Raw genomic sequence first — 17,930 nt, forward strand, 5'->3', positions numbered from 1 at the left:
GCTTTCCTTCTCCGGTTTCCTGTGGCCAGGCACCACATGGAGGCCCTTACAGATCTGAGCTGTTTGAGGCTGCAGAGGGGTTACTGGGTGTTGCCAAGACCCCACCCCTCATCTCCCTGGTGCCCCTGTGCTGAGGGCCAGGGTAGACACGCACCCACCCACATGGATGGAGACTGACTGGGCCTGGCCCACATGTGGGTCCTGACAAGGAGGCCCACAGATTAACAGGGCAGGGCACCTGGCCTGGGGACAGGGAAGGGGGAGAGTCCGTGCCACATGAGGCTCAAGGGAACACACACTGCCCCAGGGTCTTCCCAGGGGTGTGCAGACTCAAACATCCTTCTTTGCCTTCAGACTAGAGAATGAATACGTCCCAGCCCACCACATTTCCATGGTGTGGCACACATGGTGTGACACCAGCTCACATGGCCTGGCCTCAGGTCAGAGCCCATGAAATGCACATAATGGCCCAAATGGACCTCAGTGGCCGTGGGTCCGTCACACGTGATATGAGTTAAGTGTAAGACCAGAGCCACAGTGAGCAGGAGGAGGGTGTGGCATGGGCGTGGCCTGGCAGGAAGCAGCACCCCTGTCCCAAAATCTGAGGCTGCAGGGAAGGGCGCTCAGGGCTAAGGCTGCCCAGGGTGAGTGGACAGCACTTACTCAGAGACGGAGAGAAGCTGTGGGACCCAGAGCGTCCTGGAAGGCGGGCTGAGGAAGAGAGGTTCCAACTGGGCTGCGTCCGCTGGTGAGAGCAGTGGCTGTGGGCCTGGGCCGGGAGGGGCCAGGAGCCATCAGTGTAATCATCTCACACTTGAACTGAGCACCAGCACCAGAATGTTTAATTGATTCTCGTTCCAGCTTTCCCAAGGTCCCACTTGAAGCATGGCATGTGTCTCTCCTGCTTGTCTTCATTGGCATATAGGACCCGGCCAGCAGACAGAAGGCTCTGCAGAGGCCCACACAGGGCCTTTCCAAGCTCTGCCTTGGCTTGGGAGTCCTGGGGTCTTCCCCATTTGGCCCTCAGAGAAGAGCTTTTCCCACCAAGGCCCTGGCTGGGATTGGAGGGTCCCCATACCAGCCCCTCTTCCCTCCCTACCTATGCACCTGCGCCAGGGCTGCTCAATCACAGACGCATCCCCTGGCTGGTGGTTGCTCTGGGAAGGGGCCCTCCGTCGGGTCCAGCTGCATCCACCTGCTCCTCACACCACGTCAGGGGCTGGCAGCCTCGGGCTGGCCACTAGCCTGGGCCGCCTGGTAGATGCTGAGCAGGGAGGAGATGGTGCCCATGAGGCCCACCAGCCACGGGGGGAAGCGGCCGGCCCACAGGACACCTGGTGGCAGCCAGTGCACGGCGTTGGCCAAGTCAGCCAGGTTGCTGAGGAGCGTCAGCACCTCCGAATGCATCCGCACCTCGATGGCCCTCTGCTTGCTCTGGGGCAGCCGACTGTGGGAGCAAAGCAGCCACTCACAGCCCGCCCAACCCCTCGCCCCAGGAAGGCCCCAGACTGGAAAGAGGAGGGAGCCTGCCTGTGAGAGGGAATGGCTGGCGGTGAGGCCATCCTGACCTTCCATAGGGTCTGCACCCCCAACTCCCCCATAGGGAGCCCCCAGCCTCAGACCCATACTCCAGACTCCCTGGAAGACAGGTGGGGAGGTTGTATGGGGGCTATAGGGTTTTAGGAAGATACCACAGTGACAGTGGCTACTGTCCTCAAAATCTTGCCTCGAGATCATCCTCCCAGCCAGGGGCACAGCCCTGAGCACCCAGCCCTGGGTCCTTGCTCTAGCAGCCCCAGTTTCCCCATCTATGAAAGGTTCTACTTCCCACCCAGAGGCCAAGGTGAGGCCCTGTGGCCTGCACACACACGGGCCAGGGAGGGGACAGCTGATCACCAGCAGCCCAGAGGGGCACCTTCCCGGCAAGGCCCGGACTTACCTGGTGAGGTTGGCCATGGGGTTCCTCAGCCTCTGCCTCAGCCTCAGCACCGTCCACAGGGACCTGTAACATCAGAGACAAGAGGGAGACCCACTGGAGCAGCAGGTACCCTGGTGGGGCAGGGCCTGGCTCCCCGAGGCCACCTGGGTTGGGGGGCCTCTGCCACCTGTTACTACAGCCACAGGTTCCTTCAGAGTCTGCTGAGCTCTGGGACAAGCGCTCTTCCCTTTCCCTGCCACCAAGGGTCCTGTGCCTGCAGGGCAGAGCTCCGCCCCTGGCAGTGCCTCAGAAGCCCCCAGGACAGGTCACACAGCCCCATGCTGCCCAGGCCACACCATGGACCTGCCCAGGGATTAAAGGCCATGAGCCAAGTCCCCCTCTGACCTACAGCCTCTGCCACATCCAGAGCCTGGCCCGGGAGTCTCTGAGCACATAGGGAGAGACAGGCAGGCTGCATCCACAGACAGCGACCTCAAGGGGACCTCTGAGATCAAGGGGTAGCCACTGCCAACAAACAGAACATGAGGAGACAGAGTGCCGGCAGCATGAAGCCTAGAGACTGAAGGAGCTGCTCAAGCCTAGGCAACGGGGGCCTACTTTGGGGGGGGGTCTTTCTGGTTTCCAGACTGTGGACAACTAGCACCTTGTCAGGGCATTGGTAAGGATGTGCCTCATCCTGGGACAAGTGACAGCAGATGCAGGCACTGTCCCCAGAACAAAGAAGGTTCAGCCTCCCTTCAAGAGGTTAGGGATGGCTCCTCCTCACTCCAGGGATCTGGGGCTTCTCGGCCATCATTAACATGGGGACTGGAGGACCCTGCTCCTCAATGTCTTCTCTAGGCCAGGGGGTTTTGAACAAACTGTCTCAGCAAATTTGCAGAGGAACACATTTAGGAGGAACCCATTACTGTGAGGTTCTAGAAACCGTCAGCTTTCAGAGCACAAAGGCAGTCAGGAAACGGCTGGCTTGTTCCTTTGGGGATTCTGCTGACAAAGCAAGCAGAAGTCAGAGTCCAGGGAGAGGTCACCCTGCCATCCGCTTCTCTAGTTCCTTCTCCTTCCTGGGTCTGGTCATCAGAATCACAGCCCTCTGCCCAAGAGGTCCCCAGAACACGTGAATGTGTGGCTGCAGGAAGGATGAAGTACCCTAAGACGGGGGTCATCCCAAATATCAAAGGGGCCCAGCTTCACCACAGGATCCTCAAAAAAGGGAGGCAGGAGGGTCAGGGTCAGGGTCAGAGAGATCTGGAAGATGCTGCTGCTGGCCCTGGAGATGGAGGAGGGGGCCACAAGCCAAGGGCTGAAGGTGCCTCTAGAAGCTGGGAAAGGTGGGACCAGCCGCCGAGGCCTTGACTTTGGCTCAGTGAGTCCTGTGTCGGATCCCAGCTGAAATATGACCTTCTAACTGCAGGACTGTGACATGATCAATCTCTGTTTAAAGCTACCAAGTCTGTGTCATTTACTACAGCAATTATTAGAAATAAACATGGCAGGGTGGCCAAGAAAGAGAAAAACTCCAAGAGCTGGAGACCAGACCCTCAGGCCAAGGCAGCCTGCCAATGCCACCACAGCCCTGCTGAGGAGACTCCACCAGGGACCTCAGGGCTCCCTCTTGCTGATGTCACTCACCTGGCAACCCCCAGGAGCAAGGAGAAACCCCAGAGGGCAGTGCTCAGGGTCCACCATCTGGCAGAGTCCATGCAGAGGACCTTGGCGTCAGCAGCCCAGGCCACGTGCTCGCACGGATAGTAGAGCTGGTCAGCTACGTTGCCCAGGACAGACAGCCAGCGGACAAAGACGTCCTTCTCCTGCAGCGCCAGGGAGACGAAGGGCCCGCAGTCAGACCTACACACTGCCCACTTCAGGGCTGTGGCCGCAGCACCATTTCTCCCCAACACAGTCCCAGGATCATGCCCAGGCCCAGCAGGCTGTCCATGGCCAGCTGCTGCAGATGAGGACGGCCCGGGTCCCACAGGCTCGTTTCTGCTCCGAGCAGCAGGTCTCAACTCAGCTGGGCAATGGAATCCCCAGGGAGTTTAAAAAGCCCATGCCCCAACGCCAGCCCTGAGGATCCTGCCTCCATGGCAGGCGACGCCAGCTCTGGGATGTTGTCCGTGGATCTATATTTTAAGTTCCTCGGGGATTCCTCCCAAATACGGCCAAGTGGGGACACCTGCACCAGCCTGCCTTCCTGAAGGCTTCCAGTTCCTGCACACGGGCTCAGCTGAGGCTCTCTGATGCAGGACCCTGGGTGGGGGCCAGGGCAGGCCACATGCAGGGACCAGGGGGAGGAGGGTGGTACAGTGGGACATGAACACCAGCTGCCACACCCAGTGTCAGCTGCATGCCAGGCCAGCACAACAGTGCAAGACTTGTGTCACCTCCCCAAACCCAGGAGCTCAGCACCTCACATCACAGACTGCAGATGGAAGCCCTTCGCTCCTCCTCAAGCAAGGACTGGCCTCCTGGCAGATGAAACAGAGCCCCCAGGAGCTCTCGGTCTGCCCCATGCTGGGCCACCTGCCCCACGTGTTTGTTCTTTGGGTTTTTGTTCTGTTTGCAGCGCAGCGTTTAAACCCAGAGCCTTGTGCGCTGAGCTCCACCCCCAGCACCTCTGCCCCCAAGTCCAGAGTAACTACCTGTGTGTACCCAGCCAAGCAGAGCTCAGTGCAGAAGCAACAGATGCACAAAGCATACCAGGTGGCCATAAAGAAAACAGGAGATCTGTTTGGAGGGATCAGAATTGGCCTCCCAGTTGAACTGTTCGGAGGAAACGGTAAGTGGTAGAACAGAGTAAACGGTCCAACTAGCAACTTGGTCCAACTTGCACCTGCGTAGATACAGGAAATCTCACCAAGGAGACAAGGAGCTGATCACAGCTCCTCTGAGGAGGAACTCTGGGGTCCCAGAGATCAGGGTGGATTATATACTCATGGGTCACACAAACAAGCAAGCTTTGTTTTTAAATCAAGGGCTGGGGATGTAGCTCAGTGGAAGAGCTCTTGCTAGCAAGTGTGAGGCCCTGGGTTCCAACCCCAGCACTGCAAAAAATTAAAAATAATAAAATTCAAATTAAAATGAGAACATCTGATCATCTCAAAATAGAAAGTAAAATTTAAAAGATAATAAACTGTCCAACAGGGAGCCCTTTGGGACAAGCCCATAAAACACCAGCTGAGCCCAAGGCCACAGGCTTCCCAAGGGTGGGGACCCCTCCCTACAGCCCCTGCAGTTACCTCTGACCCCAGGCCGTACTGCTTGGTGTAGACAAACATGGCCAGGTCGTCAAAGAGTCTCAAGACGGTCCTGCAGTGGCTGAGCTGGGCCGACACCACCAGCAGGCGTGTGCCCACTTCGGACCTGGCAGGACACTGTTCAACCAGGACCCCGCCAACCAGCTGGCAGCAGTACCCCAGAGTTCGGATCTGTGGGAAACCAGAAGCAATCAACATGGCCCTGCTCCTGAGCTGCACTGGACCAACCGGCCGGGCCCCCGGCCCTGCAGGACTGAAGGCGCAAAAGTCAAAACCAACAAGCATCCAACAAAAGCTCAGTCCGAAAGCAGGACAAATGGAAAAACACCGGACAATGGTCTAAAAGGAGAGTCTAACAAGAGTCCTGGCTCATGTCACTGAGGGGCACAGCCTTTGGGGACAGTGGTAATGGGGACAAAGAAAAGAAAACTGCTTCCCACCTCCTTGGTCCTCCTTTCCCAGCAGGCCAGAGGAGGGTGAGGTTGGAATGTACATTTGCATCTCCCTGGCTGGGCAAAGCCCTTAGCTGGGCCGCAAGCTGGGAGCAAGTGACCTGTCTCAACCCAGTGAACAGGACAGTAATTTGTTTGAATTACTTTAGTGACAAAGGGCCCACTCAATAAGTGATTTGGAGGATCACAAGAGAGATCAGGTTCACCACCTGTATGTCTTTCATTATTTCACCTGCTTCTCAGAAATTGCTAGTTCCTGTTGTTTTACATATTACTTTACCTGTAATTTCTTTTGAGCCCAGGTGTAATGGCAAAACACTGCCATTTAAGTGTCCAACTTAGGAGGTATTAAAACCTGACCATTCACCCATAGGGGACTTGGTTGGAACCTATCTGCCTTGCCACCCTGTTCAACCTAAATGCTACCTAGGAGGGACTGGCCAAGACAAGCTAAGAGTCCAACCTAAGGGACTTGGATGGAAAAACCTTAATGCTCAATTAGAGGAGATTTAGTTGGAACCTAAAAATCCAGACATAGGGGGAGTCCTGAATCATTCTAAATGCTGAGATCATTCACAGCAACCTAAGAAGCAACTACAATGACCTAGTCAGATACTCATATCCAAAGGTAGGAATCTGCTTGGTTAGTAAATGTCCAGTCAGGATGGGTTGGCAGGGACAATCTAAATGATCAAACTACAGGGGACTTGAATGAAACCCACAATGGCTAGGTTACAGTAGGGGCCTGGCCATTGTGGGCTCCCTGGTACCAAGTTGGCTGAAACAACCTAAATGCTCAACTTGAGGGGATGTGGTCAGAACCTAAATGTCCAGCCACGGGGGAAGCCCTGCAACATCCTAAATCCCCAGAAGAAAAACTGTTCAGGACAACCCAGGAACTAACTTCAGTGGCCTGATCAGATCCCAAGGGCTCACACGAGGGAACTGAGGCAGTGGTTTGGCAGGAACAACCTGTATGTCCACCCTTAGGGGGCGTGGTTTGAGTCTAGCTCAGGCAGGGCCTTTGCAGTGAGCGATCCTGAGCGACCCTGTCCCCTCTCTGGCCTCAGTTGCCCCATCTCTGAACTTCGACGGAACTCGTGGCCTCCGGCCCCGCTCGGCCCCAGCCTCACCAGGCGGTCGCGGCCCCGGTAAGACTCCAGCGCCGACGCCAGACCGTTCAGCGCCGCCATGGCAACTCCGCCGTGACGTCAGCGCGCCGTCAGCGCGCCGCACCAGGGGGCGGGGCTAGACCGCGTCCCAGGAGCTTCTGAGTGGCCCGCGAGCACGCTGCGCAGGCGCGGCCGCTGCCCTTTGTCCCTGAACTGGACTTTTGTCTGTTCCACCCGACTTTGCAAAAGTTTGGCGGCCACGTGTGTGCGGCCCGGGCCTGTGACCGGATGAGCCAGCTGGCCGTCATTTGCCCCATGGCGGCCTGATCAGCTGCCCACACACAGGGCATTTCAAAATTGTGTGCAGTAACCATGGATTAGCTCGCCCAAAATTTCTCAAAAAAGTGAACACCCATTTCCTTTTTTTTTTTTCCCCCTTTCTTTGAGGTGGAGTTCACATAACGTAAAGGCCACCATTTTAAAATGTATAATCCAGTGCCACTTAATACATTCACAGGTTGTGCCCCCACCTGCCCTCACTGGTTTCAAAGTATTTTCATCAGTCCCAAAGGAGACCTTCAGAGGAGACCAGAACATGCCACCACAAAATATGCCGCCTTGGCATGAGGAGTCCTTTGAGCTAAAGGCAAAAGCACACAGGAAAACTCTGCCCTCCCACTATTTTCCTAAAAGGAAGATAAGTTTACAAAGGTGTCCTCCCACTTACCAGGAGGGACAAGTGTCCATCACTACAGACATCTCTGGGTCCTTATGCACCAGAGGAATCTATTTAACAAACTTTGCTAACCGTCCTTTAGCTGCCATTTATCTTTCTATCCATAATTTGCCACCACGAGAGACTCAAGTCCTTCTCCCTTGTCTTGTCACTTCTCTAAAAATTCACTGTTCCTGGTTGATGATGCCTTATAAATAAATCGGAGTTCCTACCCACCTCTTGAGAATGACAGTTTTCTGGGTGTCGCCCATGTATACCTGAGATACCCGTGTTAATGTTTGCTTCTCTCCAGTTGATTCTTTTGTTACAGGGTCCATCTCAGCTTAGAACTGAGGGTGGAAGGAAAATTATTCTTGCTCAACACCGTGGTCCTATTAAGCAGTCATGCGTAATAGTCCCTGGTCCTAGTGACCACTAGTCTGCTTTTTCTATACATATTACCTATTCTTGATATTTCATATAAGTGGAATCAGACAATATGTGACTGCTATGGTTTGGAGAGGTGTCCCCAAAGGCTTATGTGTTGAGGGCTTTGTCACTAGCCTGTGGCATTATTGGGAGGTGATGGAAACTTTAAGGGGTGGGGCCTAAATTAGGTCACTGAGGGCATGCCCTGGGAAGGGACATTGGAACCCTCCCATTCCTCTCACTCTTTCTGCTTCCCAGCCACCCTGAGGTGAACAGTCCTCCTCTGCCACATGCTCCCACCATGACATTGCTATGTCACCCAGAGCAATGGGGTCAAACAACCATGAACTGAAACCCCTGAAACCGTAAGCCAAAAGAAACCTTTCCTCTTTACAAGTTGACTCAAGTATCTTGTTACAGTCGTGGCAAGCTGCCCAACACGATGACCATTTGTGTACTGCTTCTTTCACGGAGTGTAACATTTTCAAAGTTCACCGACACTATAGCATGGTCCAGAGTTTCACTCTTTTATGTGGCTGAATAATATTCCACTGGATGGTTATACCGCATTTTGCTTCTCCATCCATCATTGATGAACATTTGGGCTGTTTCCACCTTTTGGTTATTATGAACAGAGCTGCTGTGAACATTCATGCCATGTACTTGCTTGACTACTTTCTTTCAGTTCCTCCGGGTATTTATCTAGGAGTGGAATTGCTGTGTGTATGTGAGGTGCTGGGAGGGAACCCAGGAGATCTTTACCCCTGGGTTTTTTTGTTTGTTTGTTTTGTTTTGTTTTGTTTTTGTTTTGAGACAGGTTCTAAGTTTCTGAGGGCCTTGCTAAGATGCTGAGGCTGGCCTCAAATTTGCAACTCTCCTGCCTCAGCCTCCCCAGCCAATGGGATGACAGGCATGCACCACTGCTCCTGGCCTCCCCCTCCCTTTTTAAAAATATTTTCTAGTTGTCAATGGACCTTTATTCTTATATGCAGTGCTGAGAATTAAACCCAGTGCCTCACACATGCTAGGCAAGCCCTCTACCACTGAGCCACACCCCTAGCCCCTGTATTTTTATTTTAATTTAAAAACAATTTTTTTAGTTGTTGATGGACCTTTATTTTATGTATTTGTATGTGGTGCTGAGAATCGAACCCAGTGCCTCACACATGCTAGGCAAGTGCTCTACCATGGAGCCACAACCCCATTATATTTTTAAAATTTACTAATTTTTAAAAACAATTTTAGATATAGGGTTTCATTACATTACCCAGGCAGGCCTTGAACTCCGGGTTCAAATGATCCTCCTGCTTCAGGCCCCTTAGTGCTGGGATGCAGGCACGCACAGTGGGTTTGGTACACTGTATGTTCACAGGAACACAGCATGGTGTTTTGATACATGTGCATGCTGGGCAATGACCTCCTCAAGCTAATTAACATAGGCATTATCTCACACAGTTTTGTGGTGAGAACATTTAAAATCTACTCTCTGGCTGGGGGCATAGCTCAGTGGAAGGGTATTTGCCTAGCACGGGGGAAGCCCTAGGTGGATTCCCCAGCACAGCAACTTTCAACTATACAGCACAGTATTGTTATGCTGTTGTATTATATATTATTTTTATTTGTCTGATCATCTCAAAAAAAAAAAAAAAGTAAAATTTCCAACCACTGGGTATGGGGTGAGGCCCTGGGTTCCATCCCCAGCAGCGTTAAAAAAAGAAAAAAGAAAAAAAATCCAACCAACAAATGCATCCAGCACAGAACCAAGTTCAGGGTCCTTCAACTCTCCCCCCGACCACCTCACTGGGCCCAAATCCTCCTCAGTGTGTTCTAACTCTCAGGCACCCCTGGGACCACTAATAAGCCTGAGTTAAGTCAACCTGGAGCGTGCGCCTGAACCCTTTGGCTGGTGGGGCAAACTGACCCCATAAGAGTGCGCCTCACAGGTCTGTGAGCCCTGGGATGATGTTAATGGATGCAGAAACGGCGGGGAGGGGGGAGAGGGGCCACCAGGAGGAGGCGAGGAACTGCTCCCGGTAGCCTATGGTGACCAATACTCACTGGTCATTACCATGCAGTCCCCATTTTCCAGATGACAAAAACGAGCCTCCAAGAAGTCATGTCTAAAAGCCTCAGGAAGCAGGGTTGAGAGCCAGGTCCCCCCGCCTGCCTCCAGGGATGCCAGAGGACCATTGTGACAGAATCGTCAGGGGAAGCTCTTGGTCACAATACGCTGAGCCGGACCACACTTGGATGGAGCCCTTGGAAGGACCACATGAGTGTCCTCTGGAAGAGCTGGGACGGAAGGAGTCCAAGAGTCCCACCTGTTGCCAAGTGCAGGATTCCTTAGCTCCCGTGTCATCTCTTGAGGTAGGTCTCTGTCCCTGTCCCTGACCCTAAGTGGAAGGATACTCAAAACTACCTGGCCAGCAGTCCTAGTTGTCAGACTCCCATAAACTATTTTAGAAAGACAAGAAAGCCCCAAGTGGCTGAGTGGAGGGGCTTCGAGTCTGAAGTTGAAGGTCGGAGAAGGAAGGGAAGGGGAAGGTTCTGACCCTCAGGCAGCCAGGAGACAGGAGGAGGCCGAGGGGAATGGGTAGGGCCCTGACGGCTGCAGACACAGAAGGAGCACGTGCTGCTTCAACAAGACAGTCGCAGGGGCTGCAGGGCTGGGGTCGAGCAGGACGAGAGTGGGCCCAGGTGGGAAGGAAAAGAGCCATGGCTGAGGATGAGAAGAGGGGTTCCTGTGTGAGACGCACGTGGAATACAGTGGTTGATATTGGCTTCTAGAATCAGAATGAGTCCTGGTTTCAAATCCTAGGCAAATGGCCACCTCCCTGAGTCTCAATGTCATGTACAAAGCAAAGGCTAAAACCCACCTCACAGGGTCCAGTGTATTAAAATGGGTGCAAAGTGAAAAGTCCATACATACTAGCTGTGGATAGACATTTTCCCTCATAATAGTGACCCCCCTCTGTTCTAAACCCTACTACCATCACCCCAACTTCATACTGAGAAAATGAGGTTCTCACCAGGGTCTTGCAGGACCTGGGGCCCATTCCTCTCCCATCTCATTGGCTATGGTGTTTTCATTCACTTACCTTACGTGTCTCTGGGCTTTTGCACTTTCTGTTCCCTCTGCCTGGGATGCTGTTCCCCCTAGATACTCAAGTTTCTCCTTTCCAGCTTTGTCAGAGAGTTAACCAGCAGTCATCTCGGGGATATGATCCCTGCTTAAAGCTGCAACCCTGGACTGGGGTGTAGCTCAGTGTAGAGGGTTTGTCTAGTACCAGGGAGGCCTCGGTTCCATCTCCGGCACCACAAAAACAAAACGAAACACCTGTAACCCACCGAACCCCTGCATGACTTTTCCCCCCACCACATTACCACCAAACGTACACTGCAACTGATGTTATTATATTTATTTACAATTGTACGTCACTCCCTGCCTCATTGTCAACTACATACAGATTCTTGATCTGGATAGTTAATTGATGTACCTGCCCCTCCCCGGGCCTAGAACAGTGCCTGGCACACGGCAGGCACCAAACGAAAGATCATCCCTCCACTTTCCCTGGGGGCAGGCACAGCTGGGCCTGTATTCTGGTGTCCGCCACCCCCCACCCACCCCCAGCGCAGTGCTTGGTGTCAGGAAAGGAGTCAAAGGCAGCATTGTCCTCGGTGGCCACTGGCTCAGTCTCGTGTCTTTGCCCCCTCGCAGGTGGCACAATGTCCGGTGCTAGCAGCGAGCGCCCTCCTGCTGTGCCCGATGTCCCAACTGGACTTCCTCAAGGCCTCGCACTTCGCACTGGGGCCGGACTCCCGGCTGCACCGGGGCGCCATGCAGTCCACGATGCACCGGGACTTCCCGGCCCACCCGAGCCCCACCCCGAAGCAGCCGAGGGCGCCGCCTCCACTCTCCGCGCTCTTCCAACACAACGCGAGCCGGGCGGGACCGGAGCAGGTGTCGGAGATGCACCGCGAGTCCACGCCACGGGACGTGAAGCCCCAGGAGGAGACGCGGGAGCGCACGCTCGCCATGCAGTCCAGCAACCTGCGCATGCACGCGGACGAGCGCACCGGCGTCAGCTTCTCCAACGCGCGCGCCGCTTACGGCTGGCCCGAGCAGCCTGCGCACGCCCGCGAGCTGATACGCGGCGCGCGCCTCATCTTCGACCGCGACTCGCTGCCGCAGGGAGACCGAGACCAGCTGCGCGTCCCGCCCACCACGCATCAGGAGCTCTACCCGCCTCACGACGCGTGCCCGCCGCCGCGCGCGCCTTGCTACCACCTCGGTGAGCGCGTGCCGGGGGCCCCCTGAGCGATTTGAGGGAAAACTTGGCCATGTCTGGAAACATGGTTGGTTGTCACCCCTGAGGCTGAGCGTGCCGCTAGCAGGCAGCGGGTAGAAGCCACGGAAGCGGCTAAGCATCCTACCGTGTGCAGAGCAGACCGCCTGCGAAAAGGGAGTCGACAGTCCCAACGTCAGTAGTACCAGGCTCCGAAAACCTGCAATCTCCCGGAGCCTCGGTTTCTGCCTCCGTGGAGTGGATTCTCTCCAGAGAGAAGTCCCCAATGCTAGTTTGAGGTCAGGCAAATCTGCTGAGTTGCCTACCTAACCCCCAGCCTTACGGCCTTAGTAACTAGGAGCAAATTGGCCTCTCCAAGCTTTACTTTTCTCATCTGCAAAATGGGTATGATCACAGGGTCCAGCCTCACAGGAGCTGGTGAAGCTGAAGGAGCCCAGGCTGCACGGGGTACCTGGCAGGTAGAACAATATTAGCCACCATCTGTGTGATTTTCCAATTCTGTCACTCCAGGGGTCCTTCCTGTGGACATCAGGAATCACAGTCCCTCCAAGCTGGACTCGGGGATTGTCAGACTTGAATTTGACTCTTAGTTCTGGCCCCTAATTTTTGTGACTTCAAGTAAGTTCCTTGCCACTCTGAACTTCAGGCAGGCTGCAAGACAAGGGGACACCAGGCCCAAGAAGGCAGTGCAGAGCACTGACCCTAGAGCCCGGCTCAGGACTTGGTGGTTATTCGTGATGCTGTTACCTTTATTATTATGGTGTTTTCTGGACTGATCAGGGCTGCCCACCTTCCTCCCCAGGCAAGGAATCAGATCCCAGGGGGCCTGAGGCTGCAGGGAATCCATCCCACTCCCCTCTCTCTCCCACCTCCTCTTCCCCTCCACAGGTGGTCCCAACACCCTCAAGTGGGGCTACAAGAAACAACAAGGGACCTCCTACCGGAGAGAGTTCCAGGCCCTGCCGGGCTCACCTGCCTTAATGTGTAGGAGGGTAAATCAAGGCTGGGCTGGGGTTGCTAGGGAGGGCAGCCATGGGGGCTGGGTAGTCTTGGCCTTCCATCCCTCTCTGTCCACAGGCCTCCTCCTCTGTGCAACTGGGAGACTGCAAGCTGGGCTATGGGCTCATGTTTTCAGACCTGAAACAGACCCATAGGCCCCAGGGGCTGCCCCCAGACAGGTACCAAAGGACCACTGCCTTCCCCTGCTCCAATATGGACTGTGGCTCTCAACAGCATGTGGGTGTGCCACTTAGGTTCCTAAAGCAGTTGCTGTCAAGGTCTCCATCCTGGGCTGGAAGGTGCCACTGTTGGGCCAGCTCACCCACTATTAGGGTGCTCTGGCTTGACCAGTGGGCCGTTGCCCTCCTCCCCTTTCCTGGGAGTTACAGGGGAAAACACATGGATCCCCCTTCCTTACCCGCAGGTATGACAAGGCTCAGGCCGCCACTCACATCCACCATGTGAATATTCGTCCTGGAGACGGCCTCTTCCACGACAGGACCACCATGACCGACCACTTCTACGCCCGGGAGCCAGGTGAGAACTACTCCCTGCCCCGCCCCGGCTCCCTCGGCAGCTTTCCCCGGCTGCTCAGCACCTGCTCTACCACTGACAGAGCCTTTTGTTCTTCATGGGGATCAGACTCCGAAGTCCCACATCCTGAAAGGAAATTGGCACCCGGGCCCCGGCAGCCTCAGCACCTCCATGCAGTTCTTCCACGGCCAGGTCAGTGGGTAGGGAGAGGTGCCAGGGCTCATAGGGAAAAAGACTTAAAAGGCAGAGCAAATAGCAAGTGCAGAGGCCCTGCGATGGGTGTGAGCTGGACACATGCCAAGATCTCTGGGGTCTATTTGTACCATCTAGGGCAAGTCACTTCACACTTCCCAGCCTCACTGGCTCTGTCCAGAGGGGGAGGGAGCCTCCAGGGCCACCAATGGGAGGACTTGGGAGCTTCCTGGGTACCTGTGGGTCCCACAGGTACCACCAAGCACCCAACCACCTGGCCGCCACATGACCCATGAGAATTTGAAGTGCCACGTGATCCTAGGAGAGGAGAAGCTGCTGGGACACTTTTTCCAGACCACCACGGGCTCCCATTACTGCCCCCAGCATGTGGAGGGGTCACAGAAGATACCCAGCCTCCAATTGACACAAAGCAACCTACCCAAGGGCACCTGTGGTGAGGGGAGTGGTCCTTCCCCCTCTAGAAAGCCCCTCCCGGTCACAGCTCTGCCCTGGTTGGGAACCACGGCAACAGAACATCCTGTTCTGGTGAAGCTAGTCTGCCTTTTGACCAGATAACTAGAACTTTCCTTTCTGCTTTAGCTGCTAGGAAGCTCAGGTCTCTGTNCAAACTTGCAGTTCTCCTGCCTCAGCCTCCTGGGATGACAGGCATAACTTTCTGAAGAACCACCCAACTGTCTTCCACACGGAGTGCACCATCTCAGAACTTCACCCGCTACCCTAAGGACATGTAGGACTGCACATTCTTGCCGCAGGACTTTGCCCTGCTGTTCCCTTTGCCCAGACACCTGCGTGGCTCCCATGCTACCCTCCTCTGAATGTCCCCTGAATATCATTTTCTCAGGAGAGCTGCCTGATCACACCCTCGGGGACACTGCCTGCGGTTTCATCCTCCTCAGCCTTTAGCATTATCGAATTGATCATCTGCATCACAGAAGAGGGGTCTTTTTTAAGCTTTGAGGTTCAGGGCAAGGCACTGGCTCTGTTCTCAGTGACATCACATCCTGGCGGTGGCCTTGGCTGGAGGCCAGAGGATGGGAGGCGCCAGGCTTGCTCCTTTCAAGACAACTCTCTCCGGAGAACGACCAAGAAATCCCACAAGAACTCCCTTCAGAGGACATGCCCAAGGACCCAAGGGTCCCCCAAGCCCCAACTGCCAAAGGTCCCAGCAGCCCCCAATAGCGCTGCACTGCCCGCCGAGCCTGCAATAAGGTGGACCCTTACAGGACGCACAAGCAGCTCCCAAACCACAGCAGCCATCAAAGCCAAACACAGGCTGGAGTGTGGCTCAGTGGGAGAGCACTTGCCTGGCATGGGTGAGGTCCTAGGTTTGATCCTCAGCTCTACATATAAATGAAGATTCATTGACAACTAAAAAAATTTTTTTTAATTTTTTTAAAAACAAACTACATGTTTCGTTTATTTTTCTAGTTGCCTATCTCTCCTCAACAGATTGTGAACTCCACCAGGGCAATGATGTTGGTCTGTCCTGGAACAAAGTGGTTCTCCATAAGTGGGATTGCTTGCAGGGCTCAGCTCCCTGTCCAGGGCTCTCTTCTCACACTCCATATGGTCCTGGGAGAACTTGTCCACTCCCAGGTACAGGGCATTTGGTTGGAACTCGCCACAGCTAGAGCTGGGAGGGGATTGCAACAAGTAAATGTCCAGTTAGAAGCATTTTGGCCATAATCTAAACATCCATCCGTAGGACAGCATCCTGAACCCTTATGTGACATCATTCAGCACAACCCAGGAACTAACCTCAGTGGCATGACCAGAACCTAAATGGTCAAACTGGAGATTCGGTTGGTATGGGAAGGTCCAGCCTGATCCAGTCCCCAGTACTCTTCCAAAAGACAAGATCCCTGGCTGGGCGCCGTGGTGCACACCTGTCATCCCAGCAGCTTGGGAGGCTGAGGCAGGAGAACCTCAAGTTCAAAGCCAGCCTCAGCAAAAGCGAGGCGCTAAGCAACTCAGTGAGACCCCGTCTTTAAATAAAATACAAAAGAGGGCTGGGGATGTGGCTCGGTGATCAAATGCCCCTGCATTCAAATGCCCCTGCATTCAATCCCTGGTACCCCTGCCCAAAAGAAAAGATCCCCAGAACCCATCTATTTCTTCCTGGCCCACAGCCCCCTCCTTCAGCAGTCCCTGTTCTTGCTCACCTAAGACCCTGACTTCCCCATAACAGCCCAAGCAGTGCACCAGGCCTGGCTTATGCTTGACAAGCTCCATCATGGAGCTACACCCCGCCCAGCCCCACAAGAAAATTTTAACTCCACTTCCAACCAGTGCCCGTCCCTAGTAAGACTTGAGTGCAGGGGGGTCTGTGTGCATCATCCTCCTGTAATTGGGGGTCACTGTTTCTGCAGCAGAAAAAGATCCAAGCCAAGATGGAAGCGTGCAGAAGAAAGGAGGCCTCTAGTTTCTGCTGATGCATAATTGGGGGATCCTTTCTCTCAAGCCCGTGCAGTCCCCCACGACTTTGTGATACCACAGTGCCTTTCTCCGGGCAGCTGCTGGGTACCAGGCCCTGTTCCAGGCACCTGAGACACATCAGTGAGCTTTGCAGGCACTACCCAGCCTTCCCAGCACCCGCCATCTGGTTAGAGCTGAACTTGACCTTGGAGAAAGAGACTCAAGCTGGCCTGGCCTTCACAGCTGGCCTTGGTGTTGCTAGGCACTAGTCTGGCAGTCACAGCTGGGCCCCGGCCAACATCCTCCTGCTCAACATAAACAATCCCATGGAATGCCAGCATCAGACAAGGCCACTCTGTGACCCTGGGAGGGCAAGACAAAACAAGCCCGCTCGGCGAACACATCGAACACATCGGAACCCAGGCAGAGCAGGAACGTGGGTGAAGGACCCCCTCCCCCCTAAGGAGAACCTTGATAACCCTTCACCCGTCGCAGATTTAGTCTTGCTGCATTCCTCCAACTTCTTCCTGAAAACGATTAAGATACGCAGTAACAGAATGACCTCAATCCCGGCTTCCTGTGAGCTCCCGATCTGCCTCCCAGACCCTCCTTTTCCCAGCAGGCAGCGGGACTAGGCTGAAGTATGAATTGCAGCCGCCTGGCTGGACCAAAGCCAGGAGCTGGCAGCAGGTGCTCAGACCTCAACCCAGGGGGCGAAATGATGATTAGCCTGAATTCAGTGAGAAGGAGCCATCGCGAACTGGGTCAGCTTTGCCACTCTGACATCATTATTTGGTTTTGGTTTTGATGCTTTTAATTTCTCAGTCAACTGGGCACGATGGTGCACGCCTGTAATCCTGGCAGCTCAGGAGACTGAGGCGGGAGGATCGCGAGTTCAAAGCCAGCCTCAGCAAGACCCTAAACTACTCAAGTAGACCTGTCTCTAAGTAAAGTATTAAAAGGGCTGGGGATGTGGCTTAGTGATTGAGCACCCCCGTGTTCAATCCCCAGTACCCCCCCAAAAAAATTTTCAATTAGTTTTACTGAAGTACAATTTATATACAATAAAATTCACCTTTTTTTTCTTTTGGGGGTACTAGGGATTGAACTCAGGGGGCACTTGACCACTGAGTCACATCCCCAGCCCTATTTTGTATTTTAATTAGAGACAGGGTCTCACTGAGTTGCTTAGCACCTTGCTTTTGCTGAGGCTGGCTTTGAACTTGCAATCCCCTCCGGACTCAGCCTCCCAAGCAGCTGGGATTATAGGCGTGCGCCACCGCGCCTGGCTAAAATTCACCATTTTAAGTATACAGCTTAATGAGTTTCAGCAAGTGTATACAGTTACATAATCCACCATGACAGTCAAAATACAGAACATTTCTATCATTTCCCAAATCTCTCTTGCCTCTCTTGTGTGTTTTCTCCCTCAGCCCTGGGGACTGAACCCAGGAGTACTTACCACTGAACTACATCCACAGTCCTTTTTTTTTTTTTTTTTTTGGCTGTCAGGTTTCTCACTAAAGTTTGCTGAGGCTGGCCTCAAATTTTTTTGCAACTC

At 54.1% G+C, this 17,930-nt stretch overlaps 2 protein-coding genes and 1 long non-coding RNA gene across 7 annotated transcripts in view; 1 reads left to right on the forward strand and 2 right to left on the reverse strand.

Moving 5' to 3' along the window:
* Window positions 1-820: 820 nt before the first annotated feature.
* Pex11g (peroxisomal biogenesis factor 11 gamma) lies at window positions 821-6,910 on the reverse strand. Of its 3 annotated transcripts, none has more exons than XM_015503697.2 (5): window positions 6,779-6,910; window positions 5,176-5,364; window positions 3,569-3,747; window positions 1,940-2,002; window positions 821-1,264 (listed from the first exon to the last, which is right to left on the reverse strand). In XM_015503697.2, exons 1-5 carry the CDS (start codon window positions 6,836-6,838, stop codon window positions 1,213-1,215), a joined length of 543 nt encoding a protein of 180 aa, XP_015359183.1. In that variant the 5' UTR covers window positions 6,839-6,910; the 3' UTR covers window positions 821-1,212. The 3 variants fall into 3 exon arrangements, with proteins under 3 accessions (XP_015359183.1, XP_015359182.1, XP_048668865.1); XM_015503696.2 differs by having other exon boundaries at window positions 821-1,447; XM_048812908.1 differs by lacking the exon at window positions 6,779-6,910 and adding an exon at window positions 5,926-6,516 and having other exon boundaries at window positions 821-1,447.
* Window positions 6,911-11,661: 4,751 nt separating this feature from the next.
* Tex45 (testis expressed 45) overlaps window positions 11,662-17,930 on the forward strand; it is an 18,212-nt gene continuing 11,943 nt past the window's right edge. Inside the window, exons 1-6 of the mRNA XM_048812997.1 lie at window positions 11,662-12,193; window positions 13,097-13,200; window positions 13,286-13,386; window positions 13,632-13,744; window positions 13,824-13,933; window positions 14,186-14,387. Coding sequence (XP_048668954.1) covers window positions 11,668-12,193; window positions 13,097-13,200; window positions 13,286-13,386; window positions 13,632-13,744; window positions 13,824-13,933; window positions 14,186-14,387 — 1,156 coding nt within the window. The 5' untranslated portion in view covers window positions 11,662-11,667. The remainder of the gene's footprint in view (window positions 12,194-13,096; window positions 13,201-13,285; window positions 13,387-13,631; window positions 13,745-13,823; window positions 13,934-14,185; window positions 14,388-17,930) is intronic.
* Window positions 15,348-17,010, reverse strand: LOC125619645. 3 transcript variants are annotated; one of them, XR_007351177.1, is made up of 4 exons: window positions 16,840-17,010; window positions 16,575-16,674; window positions 15,713-15,864; window positions 15,348-15,581 (listed from the first exon to the last, which is right to left on the reverse strand). It is a non-coding gene; the product is annotated as an uncharacterized LOC125619645 (long non-coding RNA). The 3 variants fall into 3 exon arrangements; XR_007351175.1 differs by lacking the exon at window positions 16,575-16,674 and having other exon boundaries at window positions 15,713-15,939; window positions 16,840-17,007; XR_007351176.1 differs by lacking the exon at window positions 16,575-16,674 and having other exon boundaries at window positions 16,840-17,006.

Source organism: Marmota marmota, unplaced genomic scaffold, assembly GCF_001458135.2.
Source record: "Marmota marmota marmota unplaced genomic scaffold, marMar, whole genome shotgun sequence".
Classification (NCBI taxonomy): Eukaryota; Metazoa; Chordata; class Mammalia; order Rodentia; family Sciuridae; genus Marmota; species Marmota marmota.